The sequence below is a fragment of the Hydra vulgaris genome, chromosome 02 (assembly GCF_038396675.1).
Source record: "Hydra vulgaris chromosome 02, alternate assembly HydraT2T_AEP".
Lineage (NCBI taxonomy): Eukaryota > Metazoa > Cnidaria > Hydrozoa > Anthoathecata > Hydridae > Hydra > Hydra vulgaris.
The window spans coordinates 97576-117510 of NC_088921.1; the positions used below are offsets into that span (position 1 = coordinate 97576).

The window sequence follows — 19935 nt, forward strand, 5'->3', positions numbered from 1 at the left end:
TTACTAAATATAATATAACTATGGTATTGGTGACGTTAATCTTTTACTGAAGCCCAAAAGATTAGTAACAAATATATAATGTTAATATTTTGATAACTTTATTTTTAAATGTATACTATGCGACTGAGACTTTTGCAGAATTAATTTATTATATTAACCAGTGTTCCTTATCTAAAAATCTTACATATAACAACTGCTTAACACTTCATTAATTTTTTAATCATTTCATTCCATAAATAAAAAAAAGATGCATTAATACTTCATGTTGTAATACACATGAGGTATACTATATTATTTTAAAGATTATTAATGTTAATAGTTGATATTATTTTATTATTATATGCTAATAATATACGTTAAGTACTTTTTTATCTCATGTTATGTGATTATTAACTAAAGAACCAAAGAATTAAAAAAATATTGTAGTAGATAATGTCCTCCAAGATTTATAAGCAAAAAATAACTGCTAAAGAAACCTAAGCTTTTAATTACAATTTTTAACAAAAAAAAGAACCTTTTAGAGCATCAATAATTCACCTTGTACATCTATAATTCTGTATTATATGTACATCTTTATATCTGATTGCAGTATTATAAAGCTGATTGAATCAGCTAACAACCTCCCACAATTTCTTACAAGTACCTATTTAATTTATGTTTGAAGAATGCAGTACCAAGGCATTTAAAGATTATTGTCATCCATCATTAGTAGTACTGCTTGCATTTTTTTGGGGGTCAAAAATATAGAGATGCAGAAAGAATTCTTTCAAATATTCAGGTTTCATACACATATACAGTCCAATAGTATCTATTTGAAACTATGTATTATTTGTGAATAAAATTGAGTGAAAATTGTAACACTACTAAACCAGAACAACAAAAAATAAAACTTACAAAACTCAAAAAACTAATGTTTGAAAAAAAAAATTTGTTAAAAAAGTTATTTGACAGGAAGTAATGGACAAATAAAACATTTAAATGACCAATACCACAAAAATTACGTTTGATAATTTTTTTTATGGTTTATGAAATTAGGTATGATTTTAAAAACACAGTACAAAGCTACATTCAAAGAGTCTGTTGAATATTTGGTTTCTATTATCAAAAATGTTATACTTCATGGTAAACCTGTGATTGCACAATGAGGCAAAAGGGATGATTGCAATGGAAGTCTTGAAATGATGGTTTTATAAAAGCAGATAAAAGCTTAAACGCGTTATTAGTTTACTGAGTTTATGCTGGAAACAAAGATATAGAAAACCATTTAAAAAGTTCAGGAATGAAAGTAAATAGTACATTTTAAACAAACAATAACAAAATAATTAAAGTAGTTAAAAGTATTTTTCAGGGATAGTTGACCAAATAAATTTTCTCATTTGGGAGCTGATCAAATGAATTTTCTCTTTTGTGAACTGATCAAATGAACTTTCTCATTTGTGAGGGTAAAAATTGTCTACACACAGAAAATAATTTTTAAATTTTAAGAAAACTAATGATCTAAGTGGCGAAGTGATAGGTGATAAAAAAAAGTGATATTGTTTGAAAAATAAAATCGCAACCATTATTACTTCGTTGGTCAAGATTAAAGGGCACATCAACTATGCTTGTGGATAACATTGTTGAACATTGAATTTTTTTTTAGTTTTAAAACTTATTTTTATAAACTTGTGAATTTTAATTTTTTCTACAGTACTTGAAATTCCTAAAACTTTTACTGACAAAATCTAAACAATACCTTTCTCAAATATTTGTTTTAAACAACCGCAATTACTAACCATAATTACTAAAAGGGTTTTATCCATTACTAAAAACAAGGCCACAATTTTATTTTTAAGTATAAAATTTGTTTTTTTAAAAGGTTTGGAGAGGATTTACAAGTCTGTGTTTAAAGCTCAAAGCCCCCTCCCACAATATCTCTGTTGATACATTTTCACTATTTACCCCCTCCCCCTCTTCCACCAAAAAATCCTGGATCCTTCACTTAGAATTGATAGGTTTAAACCTATTATTATATAAAAGCACAGCAAGGCAGAAATCTTTTGGCAGCAATTAGTACTGATGCACTACTCCAAAAAGAAAATGGATTTGTACATTCAAAATAGCATCAAAACCATCCTAAAAGATGTGAATCCTTGAAACTGCACTAAGCAGCGTACAATCGAAAGATACTTTTAAAAGGAATTTTATTGAAAAGCTTTGAATTTGCAAATGATGATGAAGAACTTACGCAAAAATGGACAGCAAAATCAAAAAAAGTTACTAAAGCAAAACACTGGTAATGATGGCACCTACTCTCAAAAAAATTCAACTAGTTTCTAAGCATCTTTTAAAACATGTACTGAATTGTCATAAAAAAAACTTTCAATAAAGATCTAAAAAATCAGTTTAATATAGACAGTGTAAATGCTGTAACTGCATGTACGAGTAATAAAGACAAGGATTTTCTTCTTGCACAGAGAAACTGGTAGAATAGGAGTAATGGAATCAATGGACAAGATCCTAGTCGCTAAAACAGCACTAATTGAGCAAAGAAAAAGCTCAGAAACACTTTTGGAATTGGCACATTGAATCTTGGCACACTCAAAAAGCTGAAGTAGCATTACATCTTCTGCATTAGTCCAGTTGGAAACGTCTGACAGCAGTACTAGTAACAAGGAATTAGTAGAATTCTGGTGCTTTGCCTGAAGTTATAATTCCAAAACCAATGAAGCAAAAAAGTGCCACAAAAAATATACCTATTGCTGCACTTTCAATGGCCTTAGATAGGTCTAATGTTTCTAACAGAAATGCAGTTTAGACAAAAAATTATTAGTTCGTCCACTTGTTGCGAGTGCACAAATCACTGCACCTAGATTGTTAAAAAACTGAAAGCTGATTTTAAAGAAGATGCTCCCATAGTTGTTAATTGAGGTCGCAAGCTGATGCAAGATTGACAATTAAAACTTATGTTGAGCAGCTGTTGACTGTTGCAAAAGTAATAAATCTCAAGAAACACTGTTGTAAGTGCCTTCGAAGAATGGGACTTACAACTGTAAAAAAAAATGTTGGTTCGTCATTTGACACAACTGCCTCAAATACTGGATAAAAAAATGGGGCATGTATTATTATTGGAGCTAAACTTGAGAAGGACTTACTCTATTTTACATGTCAGTATCACACCTTGGGGGTGTTAACTAAACCTTGTAGTTTTAGCTCTCATGGAATTATTCAATGTGAAAATGTCTGGGATCTGACCAGACAATACTATTCAAGAGATTTTAAGTGGAATTAGAAAACATTGACAAGTTCCAATTCCTATGTTGTTTCTCCAGGGGTGTGGTATATGCAGTATTTTACCATGTATACAGGATGTAAAGTCCTATACATACACACACACATACATATATATATATATATATATATATATATATATATATATATTAATATATATATATATTAATATATATATATATATATATATATATATATATATATATATATATATATATATATATATATATATATATATATATATATATATATAGGCCTTGTTAAGAAGCATTATGTTGTTTGCATTTTACATACAAAATGGCGATTTTGCCTACGCATTAAACCATTTTTTAAACATTGTCACTTCCAACAAGGCTGCAAGTAACCACTATTAGAATTGGAAGTTACTGGAAGAGAACAGATAAAGTTATTAAAGCAAGATAGCGATTAACAGAAAACTTAAAATAAAGTAGATGGCACAAAAGAGTAGCATCTATTATAGTATTTAGAAAATAGAGAAAGAGAAGCAACATTATGACGCCTGACAATGATTGAAGGTTGGCTGCAAGAGCAGGCCCAATTGTATTTACAATGCATATTTGCAGCTTGTCTAAAAGTGAAAATCATTTAAAGATGAAAAGCACATAAAAGAATAGTCTGTTGATTCAAACTTTCCCAACAAATGGGTGAATGGTTACAAATGTAAATGCCAAGACCATGCATGGGACTATTGGAGCCTTCACAAAGTAAAGGAAGATTACCATCAACACTAAAATCACAAAATGAAACAGCTAAACTCAAAATGAAACAGCTAAACTCAAAATGAAACAGCTAAACTCAAATTAGTCTCACAAAGAGCAAGTAGGTCTGGTAAACTTTGCAAGAGATAAGACTCAACAGAAGAAAAGTTACTTCGAAGACCACAAATATTTGTGAATTATAGATTTAGAGAACTTAGTGATGGCAATGGTTTTATATTTTATAGGTATTATTACGTTATGGTATTATTGTTTTTGGTACTTTAGTCAATTTTGGATTTGTTAAAAAACTTGACTTTAGGCACAGATAGTATTCAGTACACTATTTAATAGTCTAAGCAAATGCCTTATTAATATTATTAAAGCTGCAATAAACAACTTCAAAAGTGGCCTGGACAGTGCACACCTAAAGTAAGAACAGGGACGCCATACATGCGCAACATGGCATTGTTAATATTATGATACTTTACAGCTGTTTCCGCCTCTCTGAGAGCTACAAAACTTAGGTATTGATTCAGGAAGATCCAGCATTCAACATCCTAAACTGAAAACAATGTTTTATGAATACATACTACAACAGCGTGATAAATGAATAGGGGTGCGAAGGTCGTCACTCTACAAGAGAGTAGCCAAATACATATAATGTCTGCCCAAGATGAGTATTTTTATCAAGACACTATCTCTAGCCTTTGCTCAACCAAGAGCCATAAGACAGGGGGTCTGTTAGAAAAGATTTGGCTTCTCTTATCCTTTGCCTAAAAAAGTTTTTCTACAAGGCAGCAGGATATGATTATTTATATTATGCCTAAATTTACATACTGCCAAAACTTTTTTAAATTGGAATATTTAAGCATTCTTTTGAAATAGTTAATACCGAAAACAGTAGGCAGTTATTATTTGTTAAAAACATTTTTACTGTAACTGTGGAATATTTGTAAAATTGTGGAGTTTTTTGTGATAAAAAAAAAATGATAGTTAATGTTTTTTCTTCTTTCTGTTTTTAAAAAATTTTTAATTTAAATTTATTCTGTTATATTTGAATAAAATTTATTAATAAATAATAATAAATTTTTTTTAATGCTAAATTTTCCGTACCATGTTAAAGAAAAGATAATTCTTTTTTTCATCTTGTTACAAAAGTGCTAATATGTAAAAGTGTTTAATGCACTTATAACTATATAGAAATAACTTTATGTAACAAAGTTATGAAAAAATGATTTTTTAGTTTTGATTTTGCGAAAGTTGACAAAGATTTATGAGTAGTATGCATAGAGTTTGTTAAAGCCAAAATGTTTTATAAAATGTTTGTATTACTCTTGATTTTGACATTGAAGCCATTGAGTCGGCATGTTACAATAATAATAAAATATATACAGAATAATCATCAAACTGGAGCTTATAGAGAAAGTGGAGTAACAAAATTGCCACTTCCTACTAAAACACACTGCAATTCTTTATTTGATTCACTTAAAAAATATGTCAAATATAATAAAATAATATGGAAGCAAATAATATCCCACTTTTATTTAAAAGATCTCTAAAGTCTTAGGAGGGTAAAAATATATGAAATCATCCAAAAAAAATAATTTTCGACACCCTTACGTGTCAGAATTTGTTTATTTTTACACCACTTGCAGTCCATATCAAAAAAATAATAACTGCGAAAATTTTAGTTAAAAATACCAATGGGTTCCAGAGATATCGTCACTTGAAATAATGCTGACTCAGCATTTTAATGATTTTCTGAAGCGACTACAAAGCAACTTTGACATACAGTATCTTCATAATGGCTTGGGGAAGTTTCCTAAAATTTGGTACTCTAATAGATTTTAACTTAAGGAATCCAAAAAAAGCACCCTCAAGACTCGATTATCTCAAGAAATGCCTCATTTATCCAATTTTGTTCAAAATTATTGACTTGTAAATTAGTGATTTTTGGAGGTAAAATGAAGACTGTGGCCCAAAATCCCGAGTAAAAAGTTTAGTTGTATATCATTATTTCATCTTAGGTCTACTGAAAAAAATTAGATTCATCAATTGTCTCTCTAATACATGATCAAAATTTGCATTTAAAAATGGTCTCTTTTTAGAAAAATTTAAATTTTGTAACAAAAGCAATTAAAATATTTTGTAAAACATTTATTTGAATAAAACATCAAATAGTGTTATTTATTGACTAGTTTAGGATATTTATAGTCATGGGCCAAGGAAGACGCCCTCCCCTCCCATGGGAGGCCCCCACGCCGCCCCCCATCTCCCTAGATTTTTTTTTATTTTTTTTTTTTACATAAAACGAATAAATAATAGTTGATTGTTAAAATACATTTTAAAAACATATTTTTTCAGTTTAAGTTTGAGAAACAGTTTATTTGCGTTACTTCAAATCGATAAATACTTACCTCTTATTCCAAAGATCTTTTTACGATTTTAAGTCATAAATTTTAAAACCAAAGATATTAAAACGTTTTTAAAACATTTTGACAATCAATATCTTTATGTAGTCTTAGACTAATATAGTCATTGACATAATAAGATGGGAGTGATTTGTGATTTATTTAAACCCCCACCCCTCCTTCTCAGCATACAATTCAAGAATTTGAAAAAAATAAAAGACATTTTATATGCAAAATAGGTAAATAAAATAAAAACAAAATTATTTTAAACATAATTAATTTTTTTTGTAACCAACAGCTTATATTCTTCAAATCTAAATCAGATATGTTGTATGTATGACCTGATATTGTTGGCGTGTAGAAATTAGGCATATAACTTCAGAATTGAGCACTCAACACTCATCAGTTCTCATTGGCCAAAAGAAGTTTTTACCTGGTCCATGTGGATGCATGAATCTGACTTTTATATCAAGCTCACTTACATCTTCAGCAATCCCTACCCACCAAAATCCATCATAAAAACATGCAATATAATCCATTTTTTTAATATTTAATGAAATATCTACATAATGTTTGCTTTTTGGAATGATATCAAATATTTCAGTGCATGCATCAGTACTTATTTTTTTATAACTTATAGTGTTTGGAGCAATTGGAATAAAATGATGATACATCCTTGTGCCAGGAACTGTTCTTCCACCTAAATATCTTTTTTCTAATTGTGCTCATGTTTGATCAATTTCTTCTTTTGAAAATAACTTAAAATAAATTCCATTTATCTTGGCTTTACAAAAGAAGTACATTAAATTAACATCTAAAATCTGCCCAGTAGTTATTTGTTTTAGACTTTCTTGACATACTACTCTTTTAACAGTCCCACCAATACCATCACAGGGGGATTTACCATGACTGGTAGCAAAAAATACCCATTCAGCATTTAAATCAAAGTCTTTACTGCAGGGTTGGCAAAAACCCGGGTTTTTGAGCAAAAACCCAACCCAGCTGGGTTTTTGGGTGGGTTTTTGGGTTTTTGCTAAAGTTTGGTATAAACCTTTAGTAACAAATTTAAAAATATCTTAACAACTTTTTTATAGTTTATAATACATAATCAAGCTATTTTTCATTTTTTACAGGTATATTTTCTTATAAAAAAGCTTAATTATACAAAAGCTTAATTAATAATTAGATTGCATTTTTTTATAGTATAAACCTATCTTTAAATAGTTATCTTTTTAGTTAAATTTAAAATATAAGTAGAATATACTTCTTCAACATGCCAAAGTATCATTCAGGGGGAAGAAATAAGGCTAGTAAGTGGAATGAAGTGACCATAGTAAGTGATCAACCAAATAGAGTAATTTGTAATTATTGCAAAGTGATCATAATTAAAAAAATAGAGTGAGTTAAGATCCATTTGGCTAAATGCAGAAGAAAGAATAAAGGAAGTGCTAATAATTCTACTGAAGTATTAAGTGATATATCAGTTTTAGAGTCAAGACCATCTACATCTGCAGCATCAAATAAGTCTAACCTGTCCGATGATAATGAGCAAGATTGCTTAAGCTTTATTAGTGATTCTTCTTATTCGTCAGTTATTCAGTCAACTGCAATGATGATGCAACGGCAAACATCCATTTCTAAATTTGTTACTACAACAACAAGCAATTAGAAGGATGATCTGGATTTACAAGTTGCAAGGTTTTTCTTTTCAGCAAATATACCGTTCAATGTAGTAGAAAATCTTGAATTTACCAAGCTGCTTAAAAAACATAGACCTGGATATGAGCCACCAAATAGAAAACAGATATCTTCAAAACTCTTAGTAAAGATAAATGAAGAAGTAATCAATTTAATGAAAAATGATCTTGCTGATGATTGTGCTGTTACCCTAATTCAAGATGGTTGGAGTACATTCAGTAATGATTCTATAATTGCTCATAGCATCTATAATGGAAATAAACCCTATCTCATTTCTGCAATTGACACTGGAAGCCAATCAAAAACAGCAGAATATTGCACTCAAGCTGCTAAGGATGCAATCAAAATTGCTAAAGAAACATTCAATAAAGATGTAAGTGTTAAATGTTTAGCTGTTTTATTTAATGTATATATATATATATATATATATATATATATATATATATATATATATATATATATATATATATATATATATATATGTATATATATGTGTGTGTGTGTATATATATATATGTGTGTGTACATATATATATATACATATATGTGTGTGTGTGTGTGTATATATATATATATATATGTGTGTGTGTGTGTATATATATATATATATATATATATATATATATATATATATATATATATATATATACATATATATATGCATTTTTTTTAGGTATTTGCAGTATGCACTGACAACGAAAATAAAATGTCTAAAATGAGAAAACTTTTGCAGGCTGAAGCCCCTAAGTTGATAACATATGGCTGCTCTGCTCATTTTTTAAATTTGGTTGAAAAGGATGTCTCTCCAAAGTCTAAAGTAAAGCATATTATAGCAATTCATAAATATTTTCGAAATCATCACCAACCACACGTATGTATTGAATTCTAGATTGTTATTTACTTATTGATCATATTCTGTAATAAAATACTTTGAAATAAAACAGCTTTGTTAATGATATAAGCCTAATGATAATTATGACAACAGAGATCCTAGCTTTATTTTAACAAAATTATTTTTTAATATTTCTTTGTTAAATTTTCTTGAACAAATGTATTATAGGGATGGTTATTGGAAAAAGGTGGACTTATGCCACAGCTACCCAATGATACTCGCTGGAACTCCCAACTAGATTGTTTACAGACATACATTTCTAATCATTCTCTGTACGTTGAAATTAGAGGTGAGCATATGGAATCCATTGTTTCTTGATAGGAAGCCTAATTGACAATCTGTCAATACAGTGAGAAGCAATAAATTTATATGCACAATTGAAAATTGTTGGTGTTGCGTTAGATAAGGTTAATAAAATTAGTTAGTAACTGGATGTATTAAATTTAATTATAATAAGTATACTAAAACTACTTATATTAGGCACCATGCCATCATTAACTTTATTTACACAGGCAGTTGAGATTTGGCAAAGCCTCATACATAATGAAAAGTTGGCTTTGTACAAAGATGATATTTTGAAGAGGTTTAAGAAAGCAATTGTTCCATGTCATTTAACAGATCCAAATTATGAAGGTAACTAAACATTTGTAAAAAAATTAAAATATTGCATCTGATCAATTTTAAATAAAAACAGATGTAAAGTTTTTATAACTTTATTTATTTACTTAGGAAGAACATTGGATAGAAGTGGATAGAAGGAAGAATTGGATAGAAGAAGAAGAAGCCGAGGAATGGTTAAATAAAGTCTATCCTGAATTTATGCCAGGCTACTATGCATTTAAACTAAAAGATCCTAATTGTTTCCCAAAATATTTATTCAATGATAGTGTAAAAAGCACAACATCAGCAACAAATTGGTGGAGAATTATAGAAATGAAGGAATCTAAGTCTTCCAAATTGCCGGCGAATTTTGCAAAATTTTTACGGCAATTGCACACATGTCCAGCTAATTCTGGATCCATTGAAAGATTTTTCTTATCTTTTGGGATTATTTGGAGCAAAATTAGGAATAGTTTAGGAAGAGAAAAAGCTGAAATTCTTGTACGAATTTACAGACATTTAAGATCAAGATGCACAATTGCTGATGACTAAGTTGTTGGATAACTTTGTTTTAAATGTTTAAGTTTGAATGTTATTGCTCCAAGTAAAATAAAATGTTCAATTCTGATTTAATAAAACTTTCAATTTAATAAACTTCATGTTTTGTTTTTGTTAGAACAATTGTTAAGCAGCATCAAATCTTGTGTGTTAATGGAAATTGATTTATGAATAAAAAACAATAAATAATAAAAAATTTAAGACTAAAAACCCATTAAGTTGGATTTTTGGTGGGTTTTTGGTCTTGGGTTTTTGGGTGGGTTTTTGGGTGGGTTTTTGGGTTTGGGTTTTTGGGTACCAACCCTGCTTTACTGTGATGACAAAGATTGATAAAACTTTTAAAATTTTTAAATTGTGCTGCACAACCATCGGAAAAATTTCACACTTGATACATCAGGTAGATTTTCTTTGATATATCTAGTTATATCTTCCTGAGTCTTGTAAATAAATCCTGTGTCATGATCAACATCTTCTGAAAGGTAACAAAAAGATTTATGTTTGAGAAGTTTGTTCTCTATAAAATAAAGTACAATTGTATAAAGTGAGCATTGACTTTTGCTCCAGTGATAACTTTGAACCTCATCCTAAACAACATATTGATAGTTTTCAGCAAAATCTCCTAAAATTAAGCATTCGTTTTGGTTAAGATTTTCTTTACAGTTTTTTAAGTATCTACTTTGTGTTTTTGCAATATATGAATGAGTGGTAAGGTTGTCAATGCTGTCACATAATAAATCATTAAATTCATCTAGTGGCAATGACTGTGAAAGTAGTGTTGTACGATCGGTACTCTGCCATTGCTTAAATACTACATCTTCTTCATGCTCATGGTCCATAAACTCCTGCACTAAAAAACTTTTTAACACTTCAATACCAGGGCATTGTTTACATCGATGCAACATACATTCTGCATTTTCAAGAGAGCAAACAATCAATGCCATGAAATCTTTATAACTTTTATTCCACCTAATGGCATCAATGAGAAATTTTGTATTTTGGTGATGTATGCAAACACATACATTGTGGGTACCTGACGCATTAGTTGTAATACACCATTTAGGTTTAAGAGTACAAAATTTTGACAAACTGACTTTGACGTTAGGGTAGTCTTTTTTAAATGCAACATGTAATTTATTAAGATTGAGTAGCAATAATCTTTTTTGAACATGTTGGTTTTTCTTAATACTTACATAATCTTTTTTTCCTGGCATCATTCTTGAAAATTCATCACTTTGATAAAAGTTAATCACTAAATTAACTGTTTCTGGTGAAAGTGGGTTTCCAGTTTTTTTTCCAGGTAATGATAGAATTCCATTCTCATTTTTAACTTTTCTTGCTGTTCGAACAAGATACTCAGACACTTCAAAGTAGCTTGATATCTTTTTACGTGTCCATGATTTTGGTGCGAGTGTTAACATTTGCACCTTATGGCAATAAGAGTCAGTCTCTGAAATTTTATTTTTTACTTCATACATTAAAATGTCTAGATCATGGTCATTGTTAATGTTGTTGTTTAAAATGGGGCTTTTTATTTCTGTTGTTAAAAAAGTTTCTTTAATATTATATGCTAATGAGACCATTTTTGCAACTCTGTCAATAGTGTTCTCAAACTTTTGTTTTGCTACAGGCAATTTGCTGTGTTTTGAAAGACTTTTTAGTTTGACTGGTGAAATTCCAAGCAATTCTATAGTGGTATCTAACTTAATTTTTTTCTCACTTTTGGATTCCCATTCCTCCTGTGAATTTAAATCTTCATCAGTTTCTATTGCTTTTTTGTAACATTTACTGCAGAATTTCCAACCTGGGGTTACATAAACATTATTTTTTTGCAAATAGTTTGCCATGTCTATGGAAATCTTTATATTACCTAAAAAATAAATTTAGTTTTACGTGGTTAAAATAACTGAAATTGTCAAACATTTTATAAATAATAAATTGTTTTCTTTTAATTTCCATATCAATTCTGTTGTAAATAAGGTAAGATTACCTTTTATAGCAATTTTTTTACTTTCCTTGTGTGTTCCAAAAGGATTGCAACACTTTGTAATTTTTCTCTCAAAATATTTTCCATAGAATTGCTCATGATAACAACATATAATTCTTATTGAACTATATTTTTCCTTTAAATTTGCTCGCCATATTATTTCTTCTTGTTTTTCACAAGGAAGATCTTTAAATTGAACAAAACCTTGTTTTCTTGAAAATCCAGTTTTGTGGCAATGAATGTTAAGACTTTTTCCAATGTCACATTTCTCCATATTAATTATTTTTATTATTTATTACCTAACAAAATAATATAAAAACTATAAAATTAAAAGTAATTCTTTAAGAAAATACAAACAAGTAAATACCTTTAAAAAGAACAAAACAAAACTTATGTTTGTTTTTTATATAAAAGGAGGTTTTAAGTCACCAATTTGATATAATGAAAATTTTTTTTTTTTTAAATTAAAATTAAATTGTATGTTTTTGCATTATTTATTCATTTTATGCAAAAAAAAAAAAAAAAAAAAAATCTAGGGAGATTGGGGGAGGGGCGTAGGGGCCTCCCATGGGAGGAGAGGGTATCTCCCTTGGCCCATGACTATAAACGTCCTAAACTAGTCAATAAATGACACTATTTGATGTTTTATTCAAATAAATGTTTTAAAAAATATTTTAATTGCTTTTATTACAAAATTTAAATTTTTCTAAAAAGACACCATTTTTAAATGCAAATTTTGATCACGTATTAGAGAGACAATTGATGAATCTAATTTTTTTCAGTAGACCTAAGATGAAATAATGATATACAACTAAACTTTTTACTCGGGATTTTGGGCCACAGTCTTTATTTTACCTCCAAAAATCACTAATTTACAAGTCAATAACTTTGAACAAAATTGGATAAATGAGGCATTTCTTGAGATAATCGAGTCTTAAGAGTGCTATTTTTGGATTTCTCAAGTTAAAATCTATTAGAGTACCAAATTTTAGGAAATTTCCCCAAGCCATTATGAAGATACTGTATGTCAAAGTTGCTTTGTAGTCACTTCAGAAAATCACTAAAATGCTGAGTCAGCATTATTTCAAGTGACGATATCTCTGGAACCCATTGGTATTTTTAACTAAAATTTTCGCAGTTATTATTTTTTTGATATGGACTGCAAGTGGTGTAAAAATAAACAAATTCTGAGACGTAAGGGTGTCATGGTCTGGATGATTTCATATATTTTTACCCAGGACTGCAACATTATAACTGATATTAAAGGTTTGTTAAATGCACAAGCTCCTAGTGCTGGAAATAAAAAAGTTTTTCAGCTTTCGGGCGTATTCATTTTAAGCTAAGAAACAAGATAGGTAGAAAAAAAAAAGACAAAGCTTGTTTTTATATAAAGAACAGCTGTTATATACGAAATCTAGAATACCTTCTACCTTTTCTGGATCTATTCTACTTAAAAAATTTTTCACCATGTTTAACCGAAGACCAAGCAATGTTTTTACCAATAAAGTTATTTTCTTCATAAATTTCTTCATAAATTAACAAATAAAATGATAAATAAATTTGTCATTTTATTTGTTAATTTAATTCATCATTTTAGTATCATTTTGACGTAACTTTATTTCAATAATGTGATATTACCCCCAAAGTTTTTTTTTTTGCATTGAAAAAATGGTATTATGGAGTAATATAAAATTTAACCTTCAATCATGGGACCTTTCCCAATTCTCATAATGGCTGATTTTTGAACGCTAGTTAAAACATTTTTTGACAGTTTGATGACTCATAAGTATTTTCGTAAGCAATACTCAACAATTATTTTAAACAATTAAAATGACAATGAAAAACATTTAAGTTTTAAAATAAATTTATTTAAAGACCCAAATTCAAAAATTTGTGATTTCAACTTATGATTTAATGACTAAGAAAGGTTTACCTGAATTATTTTATTTTAAAGATTGTAAAATTTTACTTCTCTTATATAAAAAGAAACTTAGGATGCAGTTATATCTCAGAAAAAGACAAAAATGAAAAAACTTATTTAAAATTATCATACAAAAATAATAATAGATATGAAAAAACCTCAGCAAGCATCCAAATTAATTTGCATCAAAATATTATTAATTTAAAGTGATTTAATAATAATTACCTGCAAATTCATCTATTTTTCTTATTAGATCCATTCTCCTCATGTTCCTTAAAGCCGTTTTTAAATCCTCAAGTGTTAGATTATCATTCATTTGCAACCAAGTAGTTAACATTGAATAAGCTTTATCCTCGGTTTTATTATTATCTTGATCAATTATCTCTAAATAATTGTCTCCAATATTTAATCTACGACCAAGTGTTCTCCAATATACTCCAACGCTTTCACTAAAATTTAATTTAAACTCTTGACTATAAAGAATGTTTTCATGTTTCTTTGGATATCTATTATTTTGTGCCATTTTGATGTTTCTACAAAAAAGAAATACATGTTTATATTATATATATTATATATATTAAATATATTATATATATTAAATATATTATATATATTATATATATTAAATATATTATATATATTAAATATATTATATATATATATATATATATATATATATATATATATATATATATATACATATACATATACATATATATATATATATATATATATATATATATATATATATATATATATATATATATATATATATATATATATATATATATAGAACCCTTAGATGTTGTCCGAAAGTTTTTTCGATATTTTGTTGACAAAAAGTAAAAATTAAAATGCAAGACCGGAATTTTTTTTTTTTAATAATGATAGACTGCCTGCCCCAACCAAACCCTCAGTCGATGTAGCAGCACTCCCTTGCGGGTCAGGCTATTTGTCAGTCGATGTAGCAGCACTCCCTTGCGAGTCAGGCTATTTGTCAGTCGATGTAGCAGCACTCCCTTGCGAGTCAGGCTATTTGTCAGTCGATGTAGCAGCACTCCCTTGCGAGTCAGGCTATAAGATAGTCGATGTAGCAACACTCCGCGCATGATTTACAGTAAAAAAAATAAAAATAAAAACATTTTATTAAAAAAAATTAAAATAAAAACATTTTATTAAAAAAAATAAAAATAAAAACATTGTTTATATTGTTAAAAACATTCAGAATGTTTTTAAAAACATTCTGGTCAATTAAATTTGCGTTTTTGTGGCTTTTTTAAAAAATGATTAATTTGTAATTAAATTAATGGTTTTTACTTTCGTCCAACACGGAAATGTTGGACAAAAGTCAAAAGTAATTAAAAGTGACGTATGTGTTGGCGTAAGAATCACTTTTTTCCTTCCGCTCTTCCTAAAGCCAACAAACTATAGAACTATATATATATATATATATATATATATATATATATATATATATATATATATATATATATATATATATATATATATATATTAGTAGAAAATCACTTTACAAAAATTTTTTCCATTTTACACCTATGTTTTATCTAACAAAGTTAGATGAAACATAGTTAAAAAAAACTTTTTCCATTTTACAATCTATGTTTCATCAACAAAGATTCATCAGAAACGAATGATCAAATTAATAAAACTTCAATTTATACCAAAAATTAAATTACAGGAAGTTGCAAATGTCTTAACTACTGTAAATTTTCACACATTTGTGGAATTTGCTGACACTATTATAAAAAGAATTCTTTTTAAAATGATTACTTATGCTATTTTTTTAAAATGTTTTTTTAAAAAGGGTAGTTAATGTAAATATTATTTGAAATCATTTATTTTTATAGTTTTTTAGGAGAAACCAATGTTATGCCAATATATTGTTTATCAGGTACATTCTTAGAGGAAACAACACATTAAGAATGTACCTGATTTTACATCTTTGCTTCCAACAAGGCTGCAAGCAGCCACTAATTAAAGTTGGAAGTTACTGAAAGAGAAAAGATGAAGATTGTAGAGCAAGATAACGATTGACAGATGACTTAAAGGATTGCAAATTATATGAATCAGGAAAGCAAGATGAAGGAAGCGAATTCCAAAGAGCTGATGTTCGAGGAAAAAAACTAGACAAATAAGCGTTTTTGGAGCACTTAGGAACAGTCACAGAAAAAGGATGAGACTTAATTGAATGACGAGTATCACGAGAAAGAATTTTAGTAGATGGCACATAGAGATGCTAACTCTTTAGAGCAGTGCCCATTATAGTATTTGTAGAAAAGAGAAAGAGAAGCAACATTACGACGATGTGATAATGGTTGGAGGTTGGCTGCAAGAGCAGGTCCAACTATGTTTACAGTGCGTTTTGCACCTTGTCTAAAAGAGAAAGGGTATCATTAGAAGAACGGCCCCAGATATGGCAACAGTATTCCATACAAGGCCAGATTTCAGATTTATAGAGATAGAGAATAGAATCTGAAGTAAGAAAGTGACAAGCTCGATAAAGAGATGCAACCTTAGGGGATGCTAATTTTGCAACTGATTTGATATATGGTTTCCAAGAAAGATTGGAAGTAAAAGTTAGAAAAAGAAGAGTAGGTGACTCATCGAGTACATCACCGTTCATATATATAGGAAGATCAATCGATAACGATTGGCTGAAAAAAATTGAGTTTAATCTGTATTGAAGTTCAGAAGTGAGATCCTTTACAAGCTCAAATGCCAACGCAATCAGAGATTGTTGGCCTCTTATCGCGACAAGAATAAATGGTAGGATCATCAGCAAACAATGCCACCTTAGATGTGAGAATATCTGGAAGATCGTTAACGTAAATTAAAAGGATTATATAGGAGTATGAAATAGAAGAAGTACAAGTAAAATGAGAACAATATTGTAAACTATTACAAACACAGTCAAAATAACTTACATCTTCGATACCTTTAAAAATCTTGTATATTTAAGTAAATTTTACAATTATGATTAACTTATTTTTATTTTATTTACAAATATTGTTTGGGAATTTCTTGAAAAAGTAACACATCTTTGAAATTAAAGTTTCATATATTTCAGTAGTTTTTCCAGTTAGATTTTTTGTGCTTAGTAAGATTATAAGCAGCTGAAAATATTACCAGCAAAAAAAAAAAATTTGACAGGGGTGTTTTGAGATATTGGGCCCCAAAGTTGGTTTATAGAAACTAGTTATTTTATTAACTTTTAAGCATGTTCCTTTTATATTTTTCAAATATAAAAAAAAACATTATATATGTTTATTTTCATACTTTTGCCATTTTCATTTCTTATTTTTTTAAGAAAAATGTTTTTTCAAAATGTTATGAAAATTGGGTCATTTTGGGAAACCAGGTCAGTATTAAAATTGCAGTATCTTGTCAACCCTCAGCAATTTTAGAAATTTTGCATGCAATTTTTTTTATAGTTAGGAATAATGTGTCAAAATAACACCAAAAGAAGACACATGGTTCAATGGACTAGGTGATTTGATGTGGAATTACCCCAGAACTACTTGCTCTTTGTGAGACTAATTTGAGTTCAGCTCTCTCATTTTGTGATCTTAGTGATAATGGTTATCTTCCTTAAATTCCTAAATATTAAAATGTTCACACAATTGGTCTGGGCATTTACATTTGCAAGAACTCACCTACTTGTCGAGAAACAAGGTTTGAATCCACAGACTATTCTTAAATGGTTTCGTTTAGCACCACTTCATTCCTTTAACTTTCTCTTCTTGTTCAATTCATTCCATCATCTTTTTCTTCTTTGTTCTTTATTGCTCACCTTTATCTCAAGACTGCACTCTTCTTGATATTATTTCTGATCAAATTGACCAAGCCGTTTCTCTTTATTCTTAAGAAAATATCATTGTTGTTTGTGACTTTAATGTTCGTCACACTGAATGGCTTGGCTCTAGAGTTTGGCTCAAACTCTAACATATTTAGTCAACTTTCCAATTCACTTTCCAGACAATTCGAATCATATACCTTCTTTACTTGACTTATGTCTTGTTTCTAATCCTAGTCAGTGCTCAGTTTCTCCACATATACACCTAGGTACTTTTGATCATGTTTTGATTACTCTAACACCTTTATCTCATTCTTTAAGTAGTTATATTTGTGATGACCCTTGGGTAGAAATCTTATGTCTTCCTGCTGATAAATGTACTAATTTAACTTCTTGGATTCAGGCTGGAATGGAGTCTTTTATTTCCTCTCAACAATTCTAAGCCAAGCCTCACTCTTCTTCATGGTTTTTACTCTAGTTATGCTGCTGCAATTCACAATCACAACCATTACTTCCATATCTATCACCAAAACAACTCTCCAAAAAAACAGACGTTTGTTTAATATTGCTAGAAACAATAGTTAAATAGTTTTGTCTAATGCCAAAAATTTTAAGTTCACAAAATTTTGTAGTTAATCTTAAAAATTAGGCTCTGGAGAATCTATAAAAGTGATCCATTTTAAAGGCGAATCTGTTATTCCACGGTTCAGATTTTGTCACATCACCTGAGGAGAAAGCTGAATTGCTTGCTAAGAACTTCGCATCAATCTCATTTTTTGATTCCTTAAATCACATTCTACCAGATAAAACCAACAAAGTCAACAAAGTTTTTACCATCTTATCACAGGGCACCGCGGGAGAGCATTTAACAAGAAATGCCCCCTTCTATACCAATGTCACTTGATGGGCTTGAGCTGGGATTGAACCTCGGACCTTGAGTTCTGAGCCAGAACTCTAGCCTTTGCACCACGGCAACATTCTCCCAGAAATTCTCACATCTAAAGTGGCATTGTTTGCTGATTATACTACCTTTTATTCTTACCTTAAAAAGAAGCCAAATCTCTGATTGCTTCGAGGGGGGATTTGAGCTTGAAATGAAACTTACTTCTGCAGAAGCATAAAGCTCTCAGTGGCTGGTGGACTTAAACTCAGACAAAAAATTTTTTAGCTAATCATTATTGCAACAAATTAGATCTTCCAATATTTATTAATGGCAATGTATTTAATAAGTCGTCTACCCTTTATCTTCTTGGATTAACTCTTACTTCTGACCTTTCTTGGGAACCATATATCAAATCGATTGCAAAATTAGCATCTGGTAATTTTGAAATCGATTTGATATATGGTTGCATTTCTTTATCCTTCTCCCTTTCTTACTCAGGATTCTATTCTCTTTAAATCTCTAATCTGTCCTTGTATAGAATACTGTTGCCATATCAAAGGCAGATCTTTTAATGATGCTTTTTGTCTTTCAGGAGTGCAAAATGCACATTGTAAACATAGGTAAACCTGTTCTAGCAGCTAATCTGTAAACATTATTACATCGCCGAATTGTTGCTTCTCTTTCTCTTTTCTGTAAATACTATAACAGGTGCTGCTCTAAAGATTTAACATCTCTTGTACCATCTACTAACGTTCAGACTCATATTACTTGTCATTCAATTAAAAAAATAATATATAACGTTGTAATGCTGCATCTCTTAAATAAAAATTCCTTCTCGTTATTCTCGTAAGTCTCCTAAGTCTCTTTCTTTACATTGAATGTTTCTTTACTGTGAATGTGCTCCAAAAAATTCTGTCTAGTTTTTTTCCTCTAACATCAGTTGTTTGGAATTCAGTTGTTTAGAATTCACACCATATATCTTGTTTTATTGATTCATATAATTTGTAATCTTTAAAATTGTTTGTTAATTATTATCTTGCTTTATAAACTTTATCTTTTTTCTTCCAGTATTCCAGTAAAAAAAAAAATATTAAAAAAAAAATAAAAAAAAGGGAAATTAAAAACTTAACTAAAATAAATAATAAATTATAAAACTATAACAACAAGATTATTTAAATTTGAAAT

The 19935-nt window shown here is 29.0% G+C and overlaps 2 protein-coding genes across 2 annotated transcripts in view; both read right to left on the bottom strand.

Annotated features, from left to right (window-relative positions):
- The window catches only part of LOC136076626 (NACHT, LRR and PYD domains-containing protein 4E-like), a 51540-nt gene that overhangs the window by 30513 nt on the left and 1092 nt on the right, over positions 1 to 19935 (bottom strand). The window contains exon 2 of the mRNA XM_065789924.1: positions 14279 to 14586. Within this exon, the coding sequence (XP_065645996.1) occupies positions 14279 to 14576 (298 nt within the window). The 5' untranslated portion in view covers positions 14577 to 14586. The remainder of the gene's footprint in view (positions 1 to 14278; positions 14587 to 19935) is intronic.
- LOC136076627 (uncharacterized) lies at positions 10359 to 12562 on the bottom strand. The gene is made up of 2 exons (XM_065789925.1): positions 12136 to 12562; positions 10359 to 12015 (listed from the first exon to the last, which is right to left on the bottom strand). Exons 1-2 carry the CDS (start codon positions 12404 to 12406, stop codon positions 10733 to 10735), a joined length of 1554 nt encoding a protein of 517 aa, XP_065645997.1. The 5' UTR covers positions 12407 to 12562; the 3' UTR covers positions 10359 to 10732.

Bases quoted from the DNA above. Each gene is read 5' to 3' on its own strand.
- LOC136076627 (XM_065789925.1), bottom strand. From the start codon at position 12,406: ATGGAGAAATGTGACATTGGAAAAAGTCTTAACATTCATTGCCACAAA. The intron at 12,016-12,135 runs GTAATCTTACCT...TTTATTTTTTAG, and splicing joins TAAAAAAATTGCTATAAAAG to GTAATATAAAGATTTCCATA.